This window comes from Simochromis diagramma, unplaced genomic scaffold (genome assembly GCF_900408965.1).
Source record: "Simochromis diagramma unplaced genomic scaffold, fSimDia1.1 OVJJ01000356.1, whole genome shotgun sequence".
Lineage (NCBI taxonomy): Eukaryota > Metazoa > Chordata > Actinopteri > Cichliformes > Cichlidae > Simochromis > Simochromis diagramma.
The window spans coordinates 268022-291361 of NW_024386750.1; the positions used below are offsets into that span (position 1 = coordinate 268022).

The 23340-nt window shown below is 40.9% G+C and overlaps 2 protein-coding genes across 2 annotated transcripts; both read left to right on the forward strand.

The window, feature by feature from the left end:
* Positions 1-7017: 7017 nt before the first annotated feature.
* Positions 7018-13911, forward strand: LOC120727581 (OX-2 membrane glycoprotein-like). The gene is made up of 4 exons (XM_040021942.1): positions 7018-7128; positions 8815-9153; positions 9246-9511; positions 12307-13911. The coding sequence occupies exons 1-4, from the start codon at positions 7074-7076 to the stop codon at positions 12352-12354; spliced, it is 708 nt and encodes a 235-aa protein (XP_039877876.1). The 5' UTR covers positions 7018-7073; the 3' UTR covers positions 12355-13911.
* Positions 12381-21847, forward strand: LOC120727614 (OX-2 membrane glycoprotein-like). Its single transcript, XM_040021996.1, has 7 exons — positions 12381-12390; positions 13588-13638; positions 18844-19182; positions 19271-19582; positions 19669-19768; positions 20465-20625; positions 20709-21847. The coding sequence occupies exons 1-6, from the start codon at positions 12381-12383 to the stop codon at positions 20547-20549; spliced, it is 897 nt and encodes a 298-aa protein (XP_039877930.1). The 3' UTR covers positions 20550-20625; positions 20709-21847.
* Positions 21848-23340: the final 1493 nt, after the last annotated feature.

The following is a 23340-nucleotide window of genomic DNA, read 5'->3' on the forward strand; positions in this document are numbered from 1 at the left end:
CTTCTATTTTCTTCTGATAGTTTTCTTTTTTCACATTTCTCCATACTTGGCCTACCTGGGGTTGAAAGTCTCGATAAATGCACGGCGGGTGTACCGGCTTCCACAAGTGTGACGCTTATTTTGAGTGACGAAAAATAATAAAATATAATTTTATTTTTATATTTCAAGATCGCAATAATCTTCCAATTTAGAATTACAATTTTTAAAAGAACTGACACAAATAAAATACACTTCAGTTAAATACTTGTATAAGGACTAAAGAGCTGCATGCGGCTCTGGAACTGCAGGTTGCCGACCCCTGTTCTAGACTGTATGCTCCCAGGTCCCTCTTTGACTTTCCGTGTTGCTTTGTTGCCCAGCATTACCACTCTTACTTGCTATTTTGCTGGTGTAAAGTGTTAATTAATCGGGGTGCTATTTTCGCAGAGATAGATTTATTACACCTCAAACCACTTTTATTTAGTTGTTTTTTCTTCTTCAGAAAGATCAGAAGTGTCCTAAATTAAATCTGAATCTTTCATTACACAATACTGGCTTTAATAAATACCCAGTATCACAAGAAAACAAAAGCGCATTTACTCACGTGTCACAGTTGCAGTCTAAATTCAATACTCGTATGAGCTGATGGTAAAAGGAGCTTTGTGTTCTTCCACTTCATACTTCTCGACTGTTACACAGATTTCAGGTTTACATGTTGCAGAATGTGGCGTGGTGGAATAATTGAGTAAATCTCTTACTTGTGTGAGATGTGGATCACACCCATGTGAGAGTGGAGATTCTTCTCTAGTCCAGCTGGCAGCTTTTTGGAGTTGAGTAAAGGGAGTAGTTGACTGGTGATGATTTGAGCCCTTCTCTATAAAGGGGAGAGAAAACAGGTTATGGGGGAAAGGGGGGAGAGACACATGAGGTTGAGGAGGGGAGGTTTGGAGATCTGTGTGCTTTCAACATGTACGGTGTGGTTGTTGGAGTTAGTGTGTGTTTGGATTTCAGGAGTACCTTAGTGGATTTAGTGAGTGCGGTTAGCAGGAGAGTTGGTCGAAGGCCTGTACAGGTCTGCAAGTTGGAGAAATCAAATATGCTAAGATACTCAGAAATGGAAATCTACTGATTGGTTGTAACATAGAAGTGCAGGTGGAAAAAGCAAGGAAACTTTTGGGTGTGTGCAAAGTTAAAGTGAAAAATACTATAAGAGTAGGGGAAAGGAGAACTAATGGAAGTAAAGGAGCAAGGGGTGCCGTTAAATGTCAATATGAAAAAAGAAAGTGACATTTGTAGAGGTATGTAAAATGGTTGAGCAAGAGAGACAGATTAGGAAACCCAGGTTAGGGGAGAAACAAGTGATAGAAAGGGTAATGGAAATGGGTGAAAGGAAACTAGAGGAAGAGAAGAAGATGAAGGTGACATTCATTGTGAAAGTAATAAATGGAACATCAGATGTGAAGTCCAAGACTGAGAGGATTCATGTCATAGTTTAGATATGAAGAACATCATTTGGGAGGACATGAGGGGTGAACTAAGTAGTTATGCAAGTCAAGAGGGATAATGTGGTGGTTAATTTTTATAACCATATTAATCCTACAGTGGAATGCAAGTTTTCTGTCAAATGGTCAAGATTTTAAACAGTCTATATATGATCAGAAAGAAAAACCTGACTGAGGTCTCCTTTCAAGACTCTCTAGCTCCCCCTGGAGCCTCTGCTTATACTGTTTCTCCAGATTGAACTGAAGAACAAGCTCTACTTAAAACACCTCCCGGGTGCCCAGGTCAAGCCAGACGCAGCTCCCCAAACCCTGACTCACTTTAAGCCTTTCTCTCCAGAATCCCAGACATCTAGTAGCTACATTTCTGTTAAATTCTCTGGTCCTTATGTTGTAGAGAAAAAGCTCAGCAAGACCAACTACATTATTCAGACCCCAGATCATAGACGTCCTACTCGGTTGTGTCACGTCAACATGATGAAGTTGTATAACTCTCGTAAACCTTCAACTGTGCCACAGTGTGGGAAGCATCTGAAATGTCAATTCAATTCAATTCAATTCAATTCAGTTTTATTTATATAGCCCCATAACAACCGTCACCTCAAGGCACTTTATAATGTAAGGTGGACCCTACAATAACACATTTAGAGAAAAAAAACCCAACAATCATATGACCCCCTATGAGCAAGCACTTTGGCGAGAGTGGGAAGGGAAAACTCCCTTTTTACAGGAAGAAACCTCCGGCAGAACCAGGTTCAGGGAGGGGCGGGGCCATCTGCTGCGACCGGTTGGGGTGAGAGAACGAAGACAGGATGAAAGACATGCTGTGGAAGAGAGACAGAGATCAACAAAAAGTGTGATTCAGTGCAGAGAGGTCTATTAACACATGTTGGGTGAGAAAGGTGACTGAAAAGGAAATACTGAATGCATCATGGGAATCCCCCAGCAGCCTACATCTATTGCAGTATGACTAAGGGAAGATTCAGGGTGATGCGATCCAGCCCTAAATATATGCCTTAGATCTCCAACCTAAGGAGATTGGATTTTAGGGGCAAGAGAAGCTGCAGAGAGGTGTGTAAGACTGCAGCTCTGTTTCCTGATCCCAACTCTGAATAGTCACATTTTGTGGGATTTAATAATTTGGCCAGACTTTGAGATTTCTAAAAATGAGAGCTGCTCCATCCAGATGGGATGGATGCCATCTCTCTTAACAAGACCCGGTTTCCTCCAGAAAGTTTCCCAATTATCTATGAAGCCCACATTGTTTTTTGGACACCACTCAGACAGGCAGCAATTTAAGGAGAACATGCAGCTAAACATGTCACTCCTGGTCCGACTGGGGAGGAAACCAGAGAAAACTACAGAGTCCGACATTGTTTTGGCAAAGTTGCACACCAATTCAAGACTGATTTTAATGACTTCCGATTGACATAAACGGGTGTCATTACTGCCAACGTGAATTAGAATTTCAGCTTTTGTAACGCTCGACCACTTCCTGCAGTACACGGTTATGCTTTTTGGCATGTGTAATGCTCCTTTTGCAGGGAGCCGGGTAGTTGTGGGGGATTTGTATTCAGCTGCTCTCCCTGATCGTTTCCCAATGAAACCACCAAAGTTTCCTACCTGATTGGAACACTGCAGGGTAGAACCTTTGTTATGGGCTCAGGCTTATCTCTCTGCTCGTCCACTCCAGTTCTGTTCATGTGATGAGTTTTTGGAGGAATTAAAGAAGACTTTTGCTCATCCAACTTCTGAGGGCAGTTCCACTAGGAAATCACTAAACCTCCGTCAAGGGAGATGGATGGCGGATTAAGCTCGAGGTCTTCCAAATGTGCTGTTTGCATCAGATTCTGGGAGTGTCCCTCCGTGATCGTCTCAGCAACAGCATGATACGTAGCCAATGTCACCAGCAGCCCTCAATGGAAGAGCTGATTAGGAAGCAACCACTGCAATGGTTTGGCCACATCTGCCGCAAGAGCAACCATTGCCTGCCATATCACCTTTTGATGCAGTAGAACCCCGCCCACTGGAGAATCAAGCATGATGCGCTCAAGAATACTTGGATCAAGCAAATTGGAGACGATCTTAAACAACGACATCTAACCCTCGAGCAAGCAAAGGTGAAGGCTAGAGACCACAAGGCCTGGAAGTGCATCATTGATCAAGATGGAAACCCTACTGCACCCACAGTGACGTATTGGCTTTGTTGACAACCTCCCCTGCCAATCCCCAGCTAGGGACAAAAGAAAAAGAAGTGCGGCGGATTACCTCAAAAATTTATGGTCAGCTGCAGCAGAGGTGGGTTGGCTGGATCAAGCATTGCAGGAGTATACATTCAATCACTAATTCAGACTAAGAGGGATTCACTCGCTTCTCGGGATGAGACTATGACCTTTGAAGAGTTAACCTCTCTTATGCTTTGTATTGACAGTCTCTTAAGGAAAAGGGTAATGGAGAAACACAACAGTTCCTGTTGGGCTTTGCCTCTTTTTCAGGGAGCTCTGTTTAGTTTTAGCAGCGGCAAGCTCCTCTCCTCCTTGCAGGTCCGCACAAGGAGGAGAGGAGGATGGCAGCAAAAAGGAAGAACCTGGATATAAGAAAGTATTTTTCAAAGAAACCTGTAAGTCACTTAAAGCCAAGTTAACTCGTAAAATTTGTCCCTCATAATAACGTTACAGGCTATGCTAGGCTTTGGCCCACATCAGTCTAAAATTGTATTTTGATTGAAAGTGTCAGAGAAAACGGCAGCCTCGAGCGAGCCAGGATATTAGTTTACAGAGGCTGTTAAAATTACATGTCTAATGTTAAAATGTTGGTGAGACAATAATTACATTCTAATGGCACTGACATATTCATAGGGTTAATTTTTGAGACAAAATATCATGAGGTAATCTTGATTTTGCAAATATTCCACCTTGTAGTGCAGTTTGCACAAATTGTTTTTAAAATGCACTCAGCCTACAAACATTACTGATGAGTCAAGATCTGCACAAATTGACAGAAACACTGAAGCAGCTACACATTTTATTCTTATTGTGATGTATGTCCTATTGTCAAAAAGTCGATGAAACATTTTGCATTGTCAAAGGCCACTGCGGGTGCCTTTGGCTTTATTTTTTAATACTGGAGTTATTTTTCTACGAAATTTTGAACTTTGAGAGTGTTTAAACAAGAGAGAGAAGTGTGGAAATGTTCGAGCCTGCCGGAGAAAAGTGTATAAAGTGTGCAGTGAGGGGTTTTACAGCCAAATTAAGTTAGCTACTTTCTATATTTCACCTATCGCGGGTTGGTTTTAGAACGTAACTACTACGATAAACGAGGGACCGCTGTATAGCTAACTTCTACCGGTGCTTCATCCACAACTACAGTCAGGTAGCAGCAGCACACTCACACGACAGTTCAAGGAGCAACACCCTATTCTGGAATTCGCAGGTAACCAATGAGAGGAGTTCAAGACTTGAAGAAGAAGAGCTTGAGAGTTGAACTCCCAGGATCTGGTGTGGAAACCCATTCTCTAACAACACAAGGCCTGATAAGGTGGTTGGAAAGCCTTTCTCAGGAAGATGCAAAATTTGTATGTGCTTGGCTGCTTGTTCTTCTTAGTGACCACCTTTTCCTGTTTGTAACCAGGCTAATAATTTGGGCAGCTTTGGGCCTTGGATTGCAGACCGGAACTGTGTCCTCAGCCACCAGTCTGCTTTGGAGGAAAAATAAATCTTGTGTACCTTCTTTTCAGTGTGAGTGTGGTGGTTTTCTACTGGTCACTATTAGAACTTATTACTTTCTTGGATGCCATTTTTCTGCCCATCTAACATACATGGTGTATTAGTTTGTAGTAAAGCAGCTCTCCTCTGGATGAATACTGCCTCCACCTGAGAGATCAGCCATATCTGTAACTATGTGAAAGAGTAGAAGAGCAGAGAGCTGAAACTGATGGTGGTGGTCAGACACGTGACTTTATGTTCTTTTTGACATGAGCAGAGGAGGGAGGGTGAATGTGTTGGAGCTGAAGCTGCCTGGAAGGAGGAAAAGAGGAAGACCTCAGAGAAGATACATGGATGGAGTAAAGGACATGCAGAGGGTTGGTGTAGCAGAGGATGGATGGGGTGAAGTTCAGGCAGGTGATCTGCTTTGGCGACCCATTAAAGGGGGCAGAGAATTAACTACATACATATATTTGTTTTTTGTTTTTTTAAATATATTATTTATGTGACATATTCATCCAAGAGCAACTCAGCTTCTGATTCGAGTAGCAGGTACTAAAAAATAAAAATTACCAAGCGATGAAGAGGCTTTACTGAATTCTCAAAATGCAGAAAAATAATGATTTAGATGGATGATTAAAAGATTTCAGCCCTGCAAGGAATGCACAGATGACACTCTACTGCACTGGGAAGTTTTTGTACTTTACTTTGTGTATATTTCACAGCTGGGAATTTCCGCAAGGAAGGGACTAAGTGAAATTCTCTAATTTGTTTCTATGCATTGTATAATAGCCAGTGAGGGGACAGAGACATGTCAGACTGTGGGATTATACATTTGTTAGTTTTTCTAATGGCCTCTTCAAAAGGTAAGTTTTATTCCATATAGTTATTTTTGGTTTTTTAAGTTATTTATTGTGACAGGAAAACAAAACAAAACAAGAAGCTCCTAAAAAGGTCATAAATGTGAGAACTTTTCCAAAGAAATCTCAGTCAGTTATGCCTGAGACAGAGAGATGATTATAACAGAGTAAAGATAGCATTAAAATGTTGGTGACGGAAGTAATGCTAAAATCTCAACAAGCCAAAGTTACATACATGTTAAAGGGAAAGATCAAACAGTACAGAAATGAAGAAGTGGGCATTACGGGGCTTCCCCAGTGAAATAACTGAACTTGGAGCACAAAATAATAAATAACATACCAGTAATGCGCGGAGGGAAGGCTTCTGAGAAAATGTATAAGTTCACAGGGAATTTCTACAATAGCACGAGTTAGAGGTGGGCAGATTGATGCAGTTATCAATAGTATTGATACCAATGCTGGTATTGTTACTGGAGATATACTACTGCAATAGGATTGGTACTTTGTTTCTGTCCTGTAAGTTCAGTATGTACCTCACTGAATTCTGTTATGTAGTTGTTGTTGTTTTTTTAAATGAAACATAAAACACGGACTATGAAAGCCTCTTATTTTGTTTGTGCAGCTCTAACAGCAGTGATCCAAGCACAGCAGACTGTGCTGGCTGCAGTGGGAGAAGATGCTGAATTCAGCTGTCAGCTCTCGGAGACTAAATACATCCTTCAGGTCACATGGCAGAAAATCTTACAAGATGTGGAGACAAATGTTGACACCTACAGCTTTACTGAATTTTCAAAATGCAGAAAAAAATGATTGAGTTTGCTGATTAAAACACTGATGAAACTCTACTGCACTGGGAAGTTTTTGTACTTTACTTGGTACAGCTGATCATTCTAACACACCTTGGAATGTCCCACAAGGAAGGGAGATTCTTCCTTCCTTCAGGGACATTTGAGTTTTCAATCATTTGGCTATTGTACGACGTTGTTTCAATACGTGGTACAATAGCCAGTGGGGACACAGAGACGTGCACCATGTCAGACTGTGGGATTCTGTGTTTGTTTGTTCTTTTTATGGCCTTTTCAAAAGGTAAGTTTTATTCCGTATTGTTGTTTTTGTTTTTTAAAGTTATTTATTGTGACAAGAGAAAAAAAAAAGAAAACAAGAACCTTCACTCGTAATAATTAAAAATTGATCCTAAAATGTGAGAACTTTTCTCTGAAGTGACAAAGAGATTGTCTTTAGACAGAATTAGAGGGAGATACAATTACTGAAGAGTTTAGATTTTGTTTGAATGAGTGACAAAACGTTTCTCCCACTGAACACTCAGCCTAATAAAAAAGAACAAAATCAACTTTCTGTGTTGAGTTGTTCATCATTCAGATTAATGAGACTGTTTTGAGAGCTGTGTGAAAACAGCTTTAGACTGTTTTGTTAAAGGTTGCCCCATGCCTATTCATATTACGATGAAAGCAATAGATAAACCACATGTTTGTGTGTTATGTATGTATGGTTGGTAAATTAACAGAAGTTGGGTTGTATGTGGCCTACAATGTAAAAGACGTTTCACAACCCCAATGTAGTTAAAAACAAGAAGGCACTCATTTCCATTAGACAGAGACGGAGTTCAGGTCATAAGTAGTTTACTGACAATTATTTAACATTTGAAATTAAAAGATCCGTCAGTCCATTCACATATATACTGTTCAGAGAAGGAATGTAGTTTAGAGCAAAGTGTAGTAGTGTGAAGTGGCTAAACACACTCACCAATTGTTCTAAAACAAACAATTTATCAAAACATTAACAGTCTTTCACACATACATACGGTTTATACACTATTTTAAAAAGAAGGGCTTGAAGACTTGATTCATTACAAAAAGTCTATTAAAATGTTCTGGGTAACCACAGAAATCTTAGTCAGTTATGTCTCAGAGAGAATGTTTATGACAGAAGTAATGCCAAAATCTCAACAAACCAAAGTTACATACATGCTAAAGAGAAAGATCAAACAGTGCTGAAATTAGGAAGTGGGCAATTTAGGGCTTCCCCAGTGAAATAACTGGTCTGAAATAATTGAGGCACAAATTAATAAATAACATACCAGTAATCCACAGAAGGGGAGGCCTCTGGGAAAATGTAGAAAATCAATGGGAATTTCTACAGTAGCACGAGTTACCAGTCAATACCAGTCCTGGTACTGGTTATGTTGAAGTGATGGGTTTTATAATTCATTTTTGGTCCACTGAAGGGATTGTTTTGTAACCCCAATATTGATATTTTGTAAATAAAAATATGACCTCGATTAATCTTGTAAATTCCCTGCACTTGTCATAGATATCTACATGATGTCCAAAAAATATACATCAAGTCCAAGGTTCTAATGTTGAACGCCATATTGATGTCCAGCTTAAATCATGGTTGGACCTCCAAATTGTTGAAAAAGTTCAAATGCAGTACAGACCTCCAGAATTGGTCATGGACCAACAGAACCAATATAGACATGATCTGTACGTCTGTCTGACTTTCTTGGTTTAGTTGGTAGCTAACTGAATTGTGTTACTTTTTATAGATTATAGAAAATGTACCTGAAACATACAGTATGAAACAATGAGTGTCAGGTTTATATTTATAGTCTACATCACATTTAAGTGGTACCCACATATCAATTTGTTTGAGCCTAAAACACAGACTACTCCATGACCCGAATTATTGTTTAATCCTTCCCATCAATACCTCTCAGTTCCACATCTCTAACTCATGTTATTCTCCATGCAGCTCTAACAGCAGTGATCCAAACACAGCAGACTGTGCTGGCAGCAGTGGGAGAAGATGCTGAATGCAGCTGTCAGCTCTTGGAGACTAAAGACGTCCTTCAGGTCACATGGCAGAAAATCTCTCCTGATGTGGAGACAAATGTTGCCACCTACAGCAAGTACTATGGTCAGAGAGTGAATGATGGCTTTAACGATAAAGTCAAGTTTAAATACACTGGACTACAGAACTGCTCCATAGTCATCAGGAATGTGACGGTGCAGGATGAAGGCTGCTATCACTGTCTGTTTAACACTTATCCTGAAGGCTCCTTCATTGGTAGAACCTGCTTCCAAGTCTATGGTAAGAACTTTTGCATTAATGTGTTTAAATGTGCTAGAAACTGATTTCCTTTCAACAACATATTCCTTGCAATATCTCCTGATCCTTCACAGAGCTGCATGAACCTGTTGTTGATGTCAGAGAGTCAAACTCTACTGAAGAGTGGGTTGTTTCCTGTTCAGCTACTGGTCGACCTGCTCCCACTGTAACACTCAGTGTCTCACAACAAGACCTCAGCTTCTCACAGTACAACACTGTCAGTGTGTCCAACACCAACGCTACATTCACTGTCACCACTACAGCTGTGCTCTCAGGTTCACGTAAACACAGCACACAGGTGGGATGTGCAGCACGAGTGCTCTCTGCTCCTCACAGAGAGGTGATGGTGACGATTCCTGATGATGATGATGGTGATGGTGAGAAACTCTTTCTGTATACCACACACTAGACTAGAGACGGATGATACTTGGGTAAATTTGACTGGGATCTAATAACAATGACTTCAATACTTCTGCCTTTCCCTTCAATTCATGAGTGATGTACTATTGTTGGTCAGCGTCACTTTTTCTGTTTTCTTCACAGATTTTCCCTCAATCACTGTAATAGCTGCAGCAGTGCTGGTGTTGGGGTTTGTCTTTTTCTGTTGCTCCACTATGCTGCTTGAAGAAAAGTTACCTTTTCACTTTCTAGTATGTCGTTTTGTAATGTGTCTTATCTTATTAACTATCATTAGTGATTTATTGATTCTAACCCTAAATCTATCTAGTAATGTCTGCACATATTTTCAGTACTGATTTTAAAGTGTTCTAATCCTTCTCTCACTCAGGGAACCCAATAAGGATTCAAATACTTCAAAAGTCAAACAATGACATTGATGTGTAAGACTATTTAATAATTATTTATTTTTTATATTTCATTTATTCATTCATTCTTTGCACTGTGATTTAACCCATCTTTGTGTAAAGCAGGGGTGTCAAACTCCAGGCCTCGAGAGCCAGTGTCCTGAAGCTTTTAAATGTATCTCTGCTGCAACACATCTGAATAAAATCATTAGGTCATTAGCATGACTCTATAGAATTTGACCGCATGCTGAGTTGGCAACCCATAAGCCTACTCAAGTAAATTTAAATAAATGTAAGTACATACCACCAGGTAGCTCCACTCGTACCCAGCGTAACGGGACGTGAGAGGGTTAGGTTTTGGCGCTTTGAATGTTCAGTTGTGTGATGCAGCGATTAACGTTTGAGTAAAATATTGGGCTCTCTCGTGTCTTCCCTACATTCCTCCACAATGTACGTTTTTGCAAAAATGTACTTCTAGAAGTACTTTTATTGCACGATGCTCATTCACTCATGAGCTGCTGCAACATGAATCAAATGGCTGAACTGCCACCTTGGCGTGCAGTCAAGTTCTACAGTCTGCTAATGATCTAATAATAAGTATTAATATTCCTCACTCACCTTACTAAGTGTTTGTGAACACAGCCAGAAACATTTGCATCACAAACACAGACTAGTGTTTATTAGCAGAAGCTTTTGGGTGGTTGCTCTCAAACCTGTGTACAAGTTTAAGCATTAATGGTCCCGTCACTGATTTCCAGGTATCCAATGTCAGGGCTAACAGATGGATTCAGACGCAGGCAGCGTTCTGGCAAGCAAAGGGTTGACAATTTATTAACACAGAGGGAAACCACAGTGATGTGTATATACAGTGAATGGGGCAGGGCTTCAGGGCTCCAGGGGAAGGAATCCACACTCGCTGTCCACTCGGCCCAAACTCCGCCACTCCTCTTCTTACGCACACTCGCTTCTCCACAGCCACTCTCGCTCCAATTTCCACTTATGTTGACACACACAGGGATCACAGGTCAGGGTCCGCCACCAGTTCCGGGGAGATCTAAACACAAAGAGTCCAATTAGATCAATACGCCACACAACACTGAGAGAGTTTGTCTTAGGAGAGCTGAGAGCACGAACATGGGAGGTTCAACGTTCCAGTGCCGAATACTCCGTGCCGCAGCGTTAAATAGGCAAGGGGGACGCTGCCTGATCAGCAACAGGTGTAGAAATCACCGCAGATGCGTGGGCCAAAGGTGAGAGCCTACAATGAGCTCCACCCAGGGAAGCAGGAGAGAAAACAAAACAAACCTGTGGCCAACATGAGCGAGCCGGAGAGGCACAGGGACCATGACAGCCAATACCAAGTGCACAAGTTCACCCCAGATGGTTCCTCTCCTCTGTAACTTGGAGGATGTGGAGTAGGCTGTATTTTAATCAAAGACATATCAATCAATCAATCAATCAATCAATCAATCAATCAATCAATCAATCAATAACCATGTCTAAAAACAACACAGGTTGACCAATGTGCTGTACACAGTAAAAGAAAAAGGTAGAAACAAATACACACAATGAACAAAACAAAAAATAATCCCAAATTTCGTTTTTTTTCTGAAGGGGTCAAACACTTTTATGCAAGAATGACAGCGAGGTGAAAAACCTTCACCTGCAAGAAAACTCGAGCTGTGACTCATAGTACGAACACACACCTCACAGTAACACACTTTGTTTAATGTGAACTTTTTGCCAAGCTAGCTAATCCTGACCAACACACCAGACACAGAAGATAAAGGAACCATGTTTTACTGTTAGAGACAGAAAGGTTAAAACATTTTGGTAGAGGGCTAAAAGATGTTGAAAAATTACACAAAAAGAAATTCCATTTGACCAAAAACACTTAATTTTTAAAAATTAAGTATATAGTTATGAATAATGAACAAATAATTAACAAACTGGGGTTTATAAATCGTGTAACACTCATCCTTGTGGCAATTTTACCTTAATGTGTTACATGTGTTAGAAGTCAATGTATCTTTAACAATATACTCCTTATTACTGATTCTTCACAGAGCTGCATGAACCTGTTGTTGATGTCAGAGAGTCAAACTCTGCTGAAGAGTGGGTTGTTTCCTGTTCAGCCACTGGTCGACCTGCTCCCACTGTAACACTCAGTGTCTCACAACAAGACCTCAGCTTCTCACAGTACAACACTGTCAGTGTGTCCAACACCAACGCTACATTCACTGTCACCACTACAGCTGTGCTCTCAGGTTCACGTAAACACAGCACACAGGTGGGATGTGCAGCACGAGTGCTCTCTGCTCCTCACAGAGAGGTGATGGAGACGATTCCTGAGGTCCAGCAGACGTCAGATTATCAGTGATGGTGAGAAACTGAGATGCAATAACAATGCATTGTGGTAGTATGCATTTTCTCTTTGATCAATAATTGATGTATTCATTTTGATCAGTGTCACATTTTTCCTGCTTTTTCAAGTTTCCTCCTGGATCATTGTATTAGCTGCAGTATTGGTGATGATGGTCTTTGTCAGTGTTGCTGCTCAATCATTTAAGTGATTGATTCAGCACAGGTTTGGCAGTAATCGGGCCTGGCTATGACTATGGAAAAATTGTATATTTTTATTGATAAATGCATATATTTTATGTCTGTTATGTGCATTGCCATGTGGAGAATATAAGGAACAGAGTTTGTGTGGTTTACATTGTTTCTTCCTCTTAGATTTCTTGATTTTTTTTTTTTAAATTGCAATAACTTTGTTAATTTCAGTGCACTTTCACATTTCTTTAAATTCAAACTACAGTCCTGTGAATAACTAGAAACACTTCTAGCAGCACGAATGTGAGGTAATTGTTTTCTGCTTGACTTTATCAGTCTCTCATATTGTTGTGGAGGAATGTTGGCCCACTCTTCATTACAACGTTGCTTCAGTTCTTTGAGGTTTGTGGGCATTTATTTAAGCACAGCTCTCTGAATGTCCCAGGTTGAGGTCTGGACCTTGCTTTTCAGCTGCTGTAGATTTGCTGCTGTGTTTGGGATCATTGTTCGACTGCAAGACCTAAACTTTACCTATTAAACAGTTAACTCTGCATTTTACACTTTATGTGAATATTGTTGCAGATTTCAATTATTAATGTTTTTTATAACTTTGTTTTTTCTTCTATTTAATATTTGTATACAATATTTCTACTTCATATCTCTGTCTTCTTTTGACCACTCCAACATCGCTGTAACTGTGTCCTCATGTACTGACAATAAAGCTGTTTTGTATTTTTTATTGCAAATGTTTCAAGCAATTTGTAGCTGTTTTTTAAGTTATTTTGTTATTAATATAGTATTTTATATTGTTTTTTTCCCCATATTTGAGAAATATTTAACATGTTAAAGTCTGTTTATGTACGATTTGGTGATATTAGCCCTGATTATTGGAGGAACTTGTACATGAAGCAGATTTCTGAGACTTCAGATTTGAAGGTTGTTGTCATATAATCTAAATGATGGCAGATTAACCGCAGTGGACACAGAATCGAAACTCGTGCTGTTATTGTTCAGCCCTGCAAATTCGTGCCAGGAAAACTGAACTGATGAACTAACAAAGACAGAGATGACGGAGTCAGTGTGTGCAGAGATGTGGGGCTGTGGCACTCCGGTACGTCTATTTTTGTCGTCCTAAGACAGAAAGTAAAATACATCAGTGAGTTTAACTGGTTGAAATTCAGTAGTCACGTCAAAAGTATTTCATAGAATAAAATGAGTAAAAACAAAATTAGTGATCAAAGCTGCCATCGTGATATCTCACGAGTAGATTTAGGAACGTTCTGTTGTGCCTAAAAGTGATTGTCTGCCAAAACTGATTTCCAGTATTTTGCCAAAAAGTGATTGCCTGTATTTAAACTGCTGTAAATAATTTGTTGCCTCATAATATGTGATATATATCAGATTTATCCCTCATAAATGATATCAAGTCATCTTGAGCCACGACATTCCTGTTACAAGTTAGAAGCTGCAGTCAGTTTTTTGCAATGTTACTTTTTATATCCTTTATTTATCCGGTTAAAAAAAAATCTTGGTGACATTAAAAATGTATTTTTTAAGGTGATCTGGCCAAAAGGTCAGCAGACAACAAATATAACAACAGTTCTGTAAAAATATTTTTAAACATCTAAAAAGGACTGGATTGCTTATAATTTTGGTGCAATGACACAGAGTCATAAAGATACTTGAAAAACAGGTAGTTTTGCATTTTATATATAACCTCTTTGTAAATCCTATTCACTAAAGTCTATTTACCTGTATAAGTAAAGACATTAACTAGAAACGAGCACACGCATTGAGGGAGGAAAACAAGAAGGGAATGTGTTGCAAAATAAAAATAAAGTTAGTGCCGACAGTTCTCACCAATGAACAGCGCTTCGCCATTGACTACTGAACACTTCCCGGTGTTTAGTAATCACTGGTGTCTAAGGACAATTTGCGACTTCCAGGAACTAAAATTAAACATAGCAGTATAAAAAATAACTGGAGTGGCTCCTCCTGCTGAAGTATAAAGCCACAGTTTAGCATTTAAAAGTTAACAAATATTAAACCCGTGGGGGAGAAATCAGTCTGTATCAACAGAGATTTACACAGCAGCTCACACTGCCTTGCAATGAAAACCCAGTAGAACCTTGATGGGGCTGTACTAGCGCACTGAGACGTGACCAAACACACGTACGCACGCAAAACCTCACGCTACGAGTGTGCGTATATGAATACCACCTGTCTCCCTTTACAGCATGGCAGACTGCGCGTTTATGCATTTATTTCCTCTTTTAATGGTCTTTTCTAAAGGTAAGCTGTGTTCCGTGTAATCTGATTTGTGTTTTAAGGCTGTGTGTTGTGGCTGAAACAAGAAAAAGTTTACTCGTAATAATAAAAAAAATGGTTAAAAAGAGGTCATAAATATGAGAGCTTTGTCTCTGAAGTTATAAAGAGATTGTATTCAATAGAGATTGAGAAATTATTTCCATAAACTTTTACTGCAACAGATGCTCCATATGGAAAGACATGTAAATGAATGAATGAATGAATTAATGAATCAATGAATGAAAACTGAAGCATCACATGTACAGGGAATGCAGAATTATTAGGCAAGTTGTATTTTTGAGGAATAATTTTATTATTGAACAACAACCATGTTCTCAATGAACCCAAAAAACTCATTAATATCAAAGCTGAATGTTTGTGGAAGTAGTTTTTAGTTTGTTTTTAGTTTTAGCTATTTTAGGGGGATATCTGTGTGTGCAGGTGACTATTACTGTGCATAATTATTAGGCAACTTAACAAAAAACAAATATATACCCATTTCAATTATTTATTTTTACCAGTGAAACCAATATAACATCTCCACATTCACAAATATACATTTCTGACATTCAAAAACAAAACAAAAACAAATCAGCGACCAATATAGCCACCTTTCCTTGCAAGGACACTCAAAAGCCTGCCATCCATGGATTCTGTCAGTGTTTTGATCTGTTCACCATCAACATTGCGTGCAGCAGCAACCACAGCCTCCCAGACACTGTTCAGAGAGGTGTACTGTTTTCCCTCCTTGTAAATCTCACATTTGATGATGGACCACAGGTTCTCAATGGGGTTCAGATCAGGTGAACAAGGAGGCCATGTCATTAGTTCTTCTTCTTTTATACCCTTTCTTGCCAGCCACGCTGTGGAGTACTTGGACGCGTGTGATGGAGCGTTGTCCTGCATGAAAATCATGTTTTTTCTTGAAGGATGCAGACTCCTTCCTGTACCACTGCTTGAAGAAGGTGTCTTCCAGAAACTGGCAGTAGGACTGGGAGTTGAGCTTGACTCCATCCTCAACCCGAAAAGGCCCCACAAGCTCATCTTTGATGATACCAGCCCAAACCAGTACTCCACCTCCACCTTGCTGGCGTCTGAGTCGGACTGGAGCTCTCTGCCCTTCAGGCACGTGCAGAGGGGGGGCTAGAGGGGCTTGAGCACCCGCCCCTTTGCTGATGGGTGCCCAAAGTGCCCTTTTGATAAGGCAACTTTTAAAAAATATTTATTTATTTATTTATTTTTTTAATGTGTGTGTGCGTGCGGAGTCCTGTCTGTGCCCCTCAACAATAATATTTAACTATTAATCACAGTTTTGCTAAATAAAAGGATCTGGCTTGCATCAGTCACATGATCACATTTAACCAATGAACGCCCTTGACGGCAGAACGCGCTGGTTACGAGCCGGGAACGAGCTCACGAAGAGCACGCGCATTTTTAGCGGTCCGGAGCTGTAGGAGAAACACAAGTTAACTCAGAGACACAGACTGATGCGACACAACCAGTAAGTAGGTGTACAGCGCACACTGTAGTGTGTAGCACCCAGGAGTATTAGCTTATTACGTACACGTTGGTAAGCTGTCTTGTTGCAACTGACGAACTGAAACAAACGAGCGTGCTGTGTGTGCAACAGCGCGACAAACATTACCTGTCCTTTTATTAACTGCACAAGTAGTGCTGGTCACAGCTGCTGGCTACCTGTGTAAGGCTGTCATGGGTCTGTAGCTCTGTCACCGTTTTAGGGAACATATTTAGTTTTAAAGTAAGTTTCCGGGCTTTTCCTGCCTTTCTGGAGGGATTATATTTCACTAAAAACGATCTAATATGCATGTCCACATAATAATTATTATAATTATAATATATTAAAAACACACGCTGTATTTTAAAGAACATACATTAAGAAGCAGATTATATTAGATTTATATTTTAAATAAGACAAAAGTTGGATTTTACAGCAGTAAAATTATTGTATCTCTACAGTTTAAACATGTAATAAACTTTGCCCCTGCACAGAGTGGATAGTGAAACAAATGGAATCATCATAAATACATTCTTTCATATTTATTACTTCCCCCTCCTCATTGCTTTATTATTGTAGCTCTAGTAATAAATAATAATGTAAGGATTCTGGATCAGCACCATGATGCCCATAGTATATACAGTATTCTGAAGAAGGTCTAAAATGTCACTGTGTGTGTGTGCATGTGTGTGTTTTATGTATATGGATTTTTTTAAATGATTACTCATGATATAACATTGTCCAGACATGCCTGGTAAGGACATGAGGAGGAAACAGTAGGAGCTGTGTGAGGCTACTAAAGGCAGTGCTATAACATTTTTCTGTCATCATTTTATTATAGATTAAGTGCAAGAGTTGTTAGGTGTGGATAATTAGATTATAGTTTATTGCAATAGCAAGTTGTGCCTTGTTCTCAGAAAGACAGCAAGTGGAGAGTGATATATGAAATGATGGAAGGAAGAAGAGAAGCAAAGAGTGACTCACAGGCAGAGCCTAAATTATTTCTCACAGTTTTTTGTTGCCTTATGGTTCCAAGCGCTGTCACCAATCTTTGCATTTTGTTATTATCTCATGACACTCGTTTAATCAGCTACCATCTCTCCTGTGGACTTTTTACTGTCTACAGTCTCAGATCAACACAGCCCTGCCCTTCCCATATTAGATTCTTGATGAATGTGTGTTGTTGTTATTCAACCTGGTTCAATGTGCCCCTTTTTAACTTTGAGCACCCGCCCCTTTAAACCTCTCTGCACAGCCCTGCTGCCCTTTACCAATCCAGCCACGGGCCCATCGATCTGGCCCATCAAGACTCACTCTCATTTCATCAGTCCATAAAACCTTAGAAAAACCAGTCTTGAGATATTTCTTGGCCCAGTCTTGACGTTTCAGCTTGTGTGTCTTGTTCAGTGGTGGTCGTCTTTCAGCCTTTCTTACCTTGGCCATGTCTCTGAATATTGCACACCTTGTGCTTTTGGGCACTCCAGTGATGTTGCAGCTCTGAAATATGGCCAAACTGGTGGCAAGTGGCATCTTGGCAGCTGTACGCTTGACTTTTCTCAGTTCATGGGCAGTTATTTTGCGCCTTGGTTTTTCCACACGCTTCTTGCGACCCTGTTGACTATTTTGAATGAAACGCTTGATTGATCGATGATCACGCTTCAGAAGCTTTGCAATTTTGAGACTGCTGCATCCCTCTGCAAGATATCTCACTATTTTTGACTTTTCTGAGCCTGTCAAGTCCTTCTTTTGACCCATTTTGCCAAAGGAAAGGACGTTGCCTAATAATTATGCACACCTGATATAGGGTGTTGATGTCATTAGACCACACCCCTTCTCATTACAGAGATGCACATCACCTAATATGCTTAATTGGTAGTAGGCTTTCGAGCCTATACAGCTTGGAGTAAGACAACATGCATGAAGAGGTTGATGTGGACAAAATACTCATTTGCCTAATAATTCTGCACTCCCTGTATAACGAAGACAGACCATCCATCCTTTGGGAAGCTCTGTGATCAGTTTTCATGGTCTGCTGGATCAGTGCACTTAACATTGTGTATGTACTGGAGTTCACACCTTGATTGGAACATTTGAAGTTCTTTAAATGTAATGTGGTTAAATGCTAAACTGTGCCTTTTTTTATCTTGGGATGAGCCACTCCAGCTATTTTTGCACTGTTTTTTATTTTTTGTTTCTGAAAGTGTTTTATAGATCAGTCCCAAATTGTAATTACACCACTGATTACTAACACTGCAAACACTGGATAATACAGACTACAGTAGCTGTGGGTCAACAGCATTTACTGGTGTTCATTGGTGAGACTTGTCTGCACAAGTTTTATTTATAATTCAGGTTAAACAACCCAAAGATAATCTGTCTTGGGCTGATTCATTTTGTGACGTGACAACAAAGAGACTTATCAATTTCATTGGCAGCTGTCTGTTTTCAGACACACTCAGAGATCAAGTCTCACATGTCAGTTTGTTTGTGCAGCTCTAACAGCAGTGATCCAAACACAGCAGACTGTGCTGCCAGCAGTGGGAGAAGATGCTGAATGCAGCTGTCAGCTCTTGGAGACTAAAGACGTCCTTCAGGTCACATGGCAGAAAATCTCTCCTGATGTGGAGACAAATGTTGCCACCTACAGCAAGTACTATGGTCAGAGAGTGAATGATGGCTTTACAAATACATTTAAGTTTAAACATACTGAACTACAGAACTGCTCCATAGTCATCAGGAATGTGACGGTGCAGGATGAAGGCTGCTATCACTGTCTGTTTAACACTTATCCTGAAGGAGCCTTTACAGGTAGAACCTGCCTCCAAGTCTATGGTAAGAACTTTAACCTTCTTTAACCAACCACAGGAGACTCAAACTAATGTAATGATTTGATGTAATGATATTTGTCAATCCATCACAGAGCTGCATGAACCTGTTGTTGATGTCAGAGAGTCAAACTCTACTGAAGAGTGGGTTGTTTCCTGTTCAGCCACTGGTCGACCTGCTCCCACTGTAACACTCAGTGTCTCACAACAAGACCTCAGCTTCTCACAGTACAACACTGTCAGTGTGTCCAACACCAACGCTACATTCACTGTCACCACTACAGCTGTGCTCTCAGGTTCACGTAAACACAGCACACAGGTGGGATGTGCAGCACGAGTGCTCTCTGCTCCTCACAGAGAGGTGATGGTGACGATTCCTGAGGTCCAACAAACACCTGATGATGATGGTGAGAAAATCTAAGTCATATATTTACAGATGAATGATAAGTGGGTCCATTTAATTACGATCTAATAACACTGACTTGTCTCACAGATTCCACCTCAATCATTGTAGTAGCTGCAGTGGTGTTGATGGTCTTTGCCTGTGTAGCTCCACTTGTCACTATTCGTGTTAAACAAAAACAGAAGAAGAGGTAACTTTCACTTTTGTTTCAACATGTCTTCTTCTAACATGTCTCTGTGTAATAATATGATAATAATCCTAGCACAGGATACAGTTACTTTCATCTTTATCTTTTAAACTGGGCGTCCTTCATGAGGCAACGCTAAAGGGATTTGTCTCCTCTCAGAAATGAACCCAGCATCTTTTATTTGTTAAATATATGCATGAACCATATGCTTGTATGGAGCCACTGTTTGCAGTGAATTCGAATCGTTTAAATCATTTAAGTCCAAAACATTAGAAAAAGCAAACATTAATGGTAACAGTTAGCTAATCTGTAATTTGGAAGACTGACAGATGAGCAGTAGGATTTAAAGTACACAGAGTGGAGGCTAATTGGCCTGAAGAAGGATATCAGAAAGATGATTGGACTAGACTAGTATGTTAGAGAACCTCTTAAACAAACAAACAATGTATGATTAGACCCTGAAAAACAGGACAGAAAGGAACAAAGAGTAGATGAATATTAATATCTATAAAGGACAGATTGTGATTGAATTGTATCGCCAAAGACTATTCACTCATCAATAAAAGGTCACCTACAACACTTCCACTGTCAGGGTCGATCTCTGAGCAGTAATAGACTTATGTTACTTGTGTATTTTTGGTGTTGCTACCCCTTTTCTATGATTTTACATATGTGTGTGTGGGTGGCTGTGTGTCTGAGCACTCGTTTACAGGCGCCTTCAGGCCTGGTGGGTGTGGCCCTGCTAGGGGACTGGCCACACCCGAAACCACACACATGCTGCTGATCAGGCCTCATCGGGGGAGCTACTTAGGAGAGTCTTGGAGCTCCCACCGACGCGGGATCATTGCGTGAGACTCCACGTTAGTCATCCAGTTAAGCTTAGTTAGTGTGTGTATGCCTGCGGTTAAATGTGTCCTGACGGCTGCTTCTATTGTGTCCCCAGGAGAAGTGTGGAGCGCCAGACAGCAGCCAACACGAGGAGTGCTGAGACACGGACTGTTCACGGAGAGACACGACACGGGAGTCAGGGGAAAGCGCAGGGATTTATTGTTGTTATTTCCACACACTGTAAATAAACACACTGTTTATACACAGAGCACCGCGTCTGGGTCCTCCTTCCCCACATCCCCACGGTCTGCCATGCCTACAGTGACATCCACACCATGCAACACTGAACATATCTTAAGACATGGAAACCTTTAAGAAGTGAAAGGACAGACAGTGAAGGTTGAGAAAGAATTGCACTTAATAGATTTTTTCAGACCATTACAGTACTGGTATGTTTACTCTAGAAAAATGGTTGAATCATATTCCATATAGTACTTACTTAAAATGAACACACTTCAAGCCTCCAAAAATGACTGACAGCATCTGAAACGAAACAACGACAGATTAAGACTATACAAATACATGTTTATAAATGCCTAATACCCCAATCTCATATTTATTCTATCTATTAAGATGGACAAATTCTAAGCATTTGCTGAGCTCTTGACTTGTCTGAAGTGAAGCTAGATACTAAACGTATTCTGTACTTTAGGTAATAACAATAAAGCTGAATTTAATATTAACAATAGATAATTAGGAATGTTTTGCTCATTTTTATTCCACCTCACCACGTTACAAAAGGAGCTTTCTCAGCAGGTCACTCTTCTCAGCTGCCCCGTCAATGACCTTGTCAGAGTCCAATGACATGAGAATGTCCTTTTCAGTGGCCATCAGCATAAATATCTCCTGCTTGTTTGCAGAGAGGCTGCTTCGGGCTCTGCTTTTAATGAACTTGAGTGTGGAGAATGTTCTTTCACAGGCAACCTGAGTGAGGGAGAGGGTCAGCAGGTACTTGTATGCCAGCCCAAGGAGACGATAGGCATCAGACAGCATGTTGAACCGCCTGAGTATTTGATAGCAGCACAGTGGGCAATTTTTGCAAGAACCACAGCTTTTGGTCACAATTTCACTTTCTTCGTCCCATTCTTCAGATCTGTCCTTTGCTGTTCTGGTCCTGTAGTCATCTACATGTGATGTCTTAAGCCTTTCCCACTGTTCAGCAAAACGTTTCAGTTCTTTTTTCTTTTTCTTTTTCTTTTTTTTTTTGCCTGTCCCATTTGGTTCTTTAGCCGTCAGAATTGTTGCCTGAAGACCAACAAGGAGACCCAATGGATTTACTTTGCCAAATGGGTCATCACCGCCTTGCCGTATTGGTCCATTTGATCAACCTTTGTTGTTATTTTTTATTATATTTTATTTTCAGTTGTTACAGACGGGACAGACATGACTGAGGGATAGGAAAGGGAGAAAGAAAGATGAAGGAAAAGAAAAACAGAAGGGAAGAGGGGCAGTGAGAATGGGCACTTAAAAAGAGAAAGAAGAGGAAAAAAAATCTCCTGGATCACCTGTTGAGAGAAAAAGAAGAGAAAACAAGCAAAAAGACAAAGCAACATACGAAACACAACACCATCATGTTAATCTAGCTAAGTGTAAACAGCAGTAAATACTAAATATTGAATGTTGTTGTGTAGCAAGCAGGACCGACAGCGCACAATGTGCTTGGAAGTAGCAGCAAATAGAGGTGTAGTTTATGTCTATGAACAGTGAACACCCGTGTGCACACCTGTGTGGATCAGTGCGCTTGTATTCAAAAGGTTTCCCCATGTAATGGTCTGCAAGAGGATGTAGAGAGCCATAGCCCCGTCCCCCAGGGCATGAAGCAGGCATGGAGGAGATCCAGGCTCCAGACATCCAGAGGCCCCAGAGTGCGAAAGCCCAAGGAGGACCCCAAACCTCTCTCCTCTCGCTCATGTGTAGTGTTGCTGCGTGTTGTTCTAAGGTGCATTTAAAACACAGGAGAGCATGGTGCTGCTGCCAGAGAGCAGCAGGTGTTAGCACGGCCTCTCCCGAGAACCCTCAATGTCTACATGGATTTAAAATTGAGAGGTGGGCACCGGCGCCAGAGGTGGGGTTGAATACACAGACCGTCCACTGGACGCCTTTAACGTGCCCACCCTCAAGGCCCTATATGTATGTGTTATGAGAGTGTGAGTAATGTGGATGTCTAAGTTGTGGAATAAAATTGAGGCACAGGTGGCCAGAAGGGGACGGGGGGGTGCCTCCCCTGCACCCTGGTGACACACCCGCACCCCAAGGCCCTACTTGTGTGGGTGGGTGTGTTGGAGCGGGAAGAGGGAGGCAGCCGGGGAAGGGGAGGAAAAGAAGGGAGGAGCAAGATGCCCCCCGCTCACCCGCTGACCCCAGTAGGCACTCTCGTCCTTCGGCACCCATCAAGGCAAGGGAGCCCAGGCCCATCCAGATCGGAACCTACGGCAGCAGGACCACCCCGCCCCACAGGACCCGGGGCAGCCCACCCGACCCCACCACAGAGGAAACTGTACCCACCCTAACATTCAATCATCTCCCAGACTGCACAAGACAGTAGACACCCAGGTTAAGTTTATTCTCCACCTCTCCTATGACTCTCCCCCACGTTTCAGTTCTGACTGAAGGTTATTAACTGTAGCCCTCCTGTCAAATTTAAGTAGACGGGTGCTGAGGTTTTGATATGCATTACTTGGAAGAGA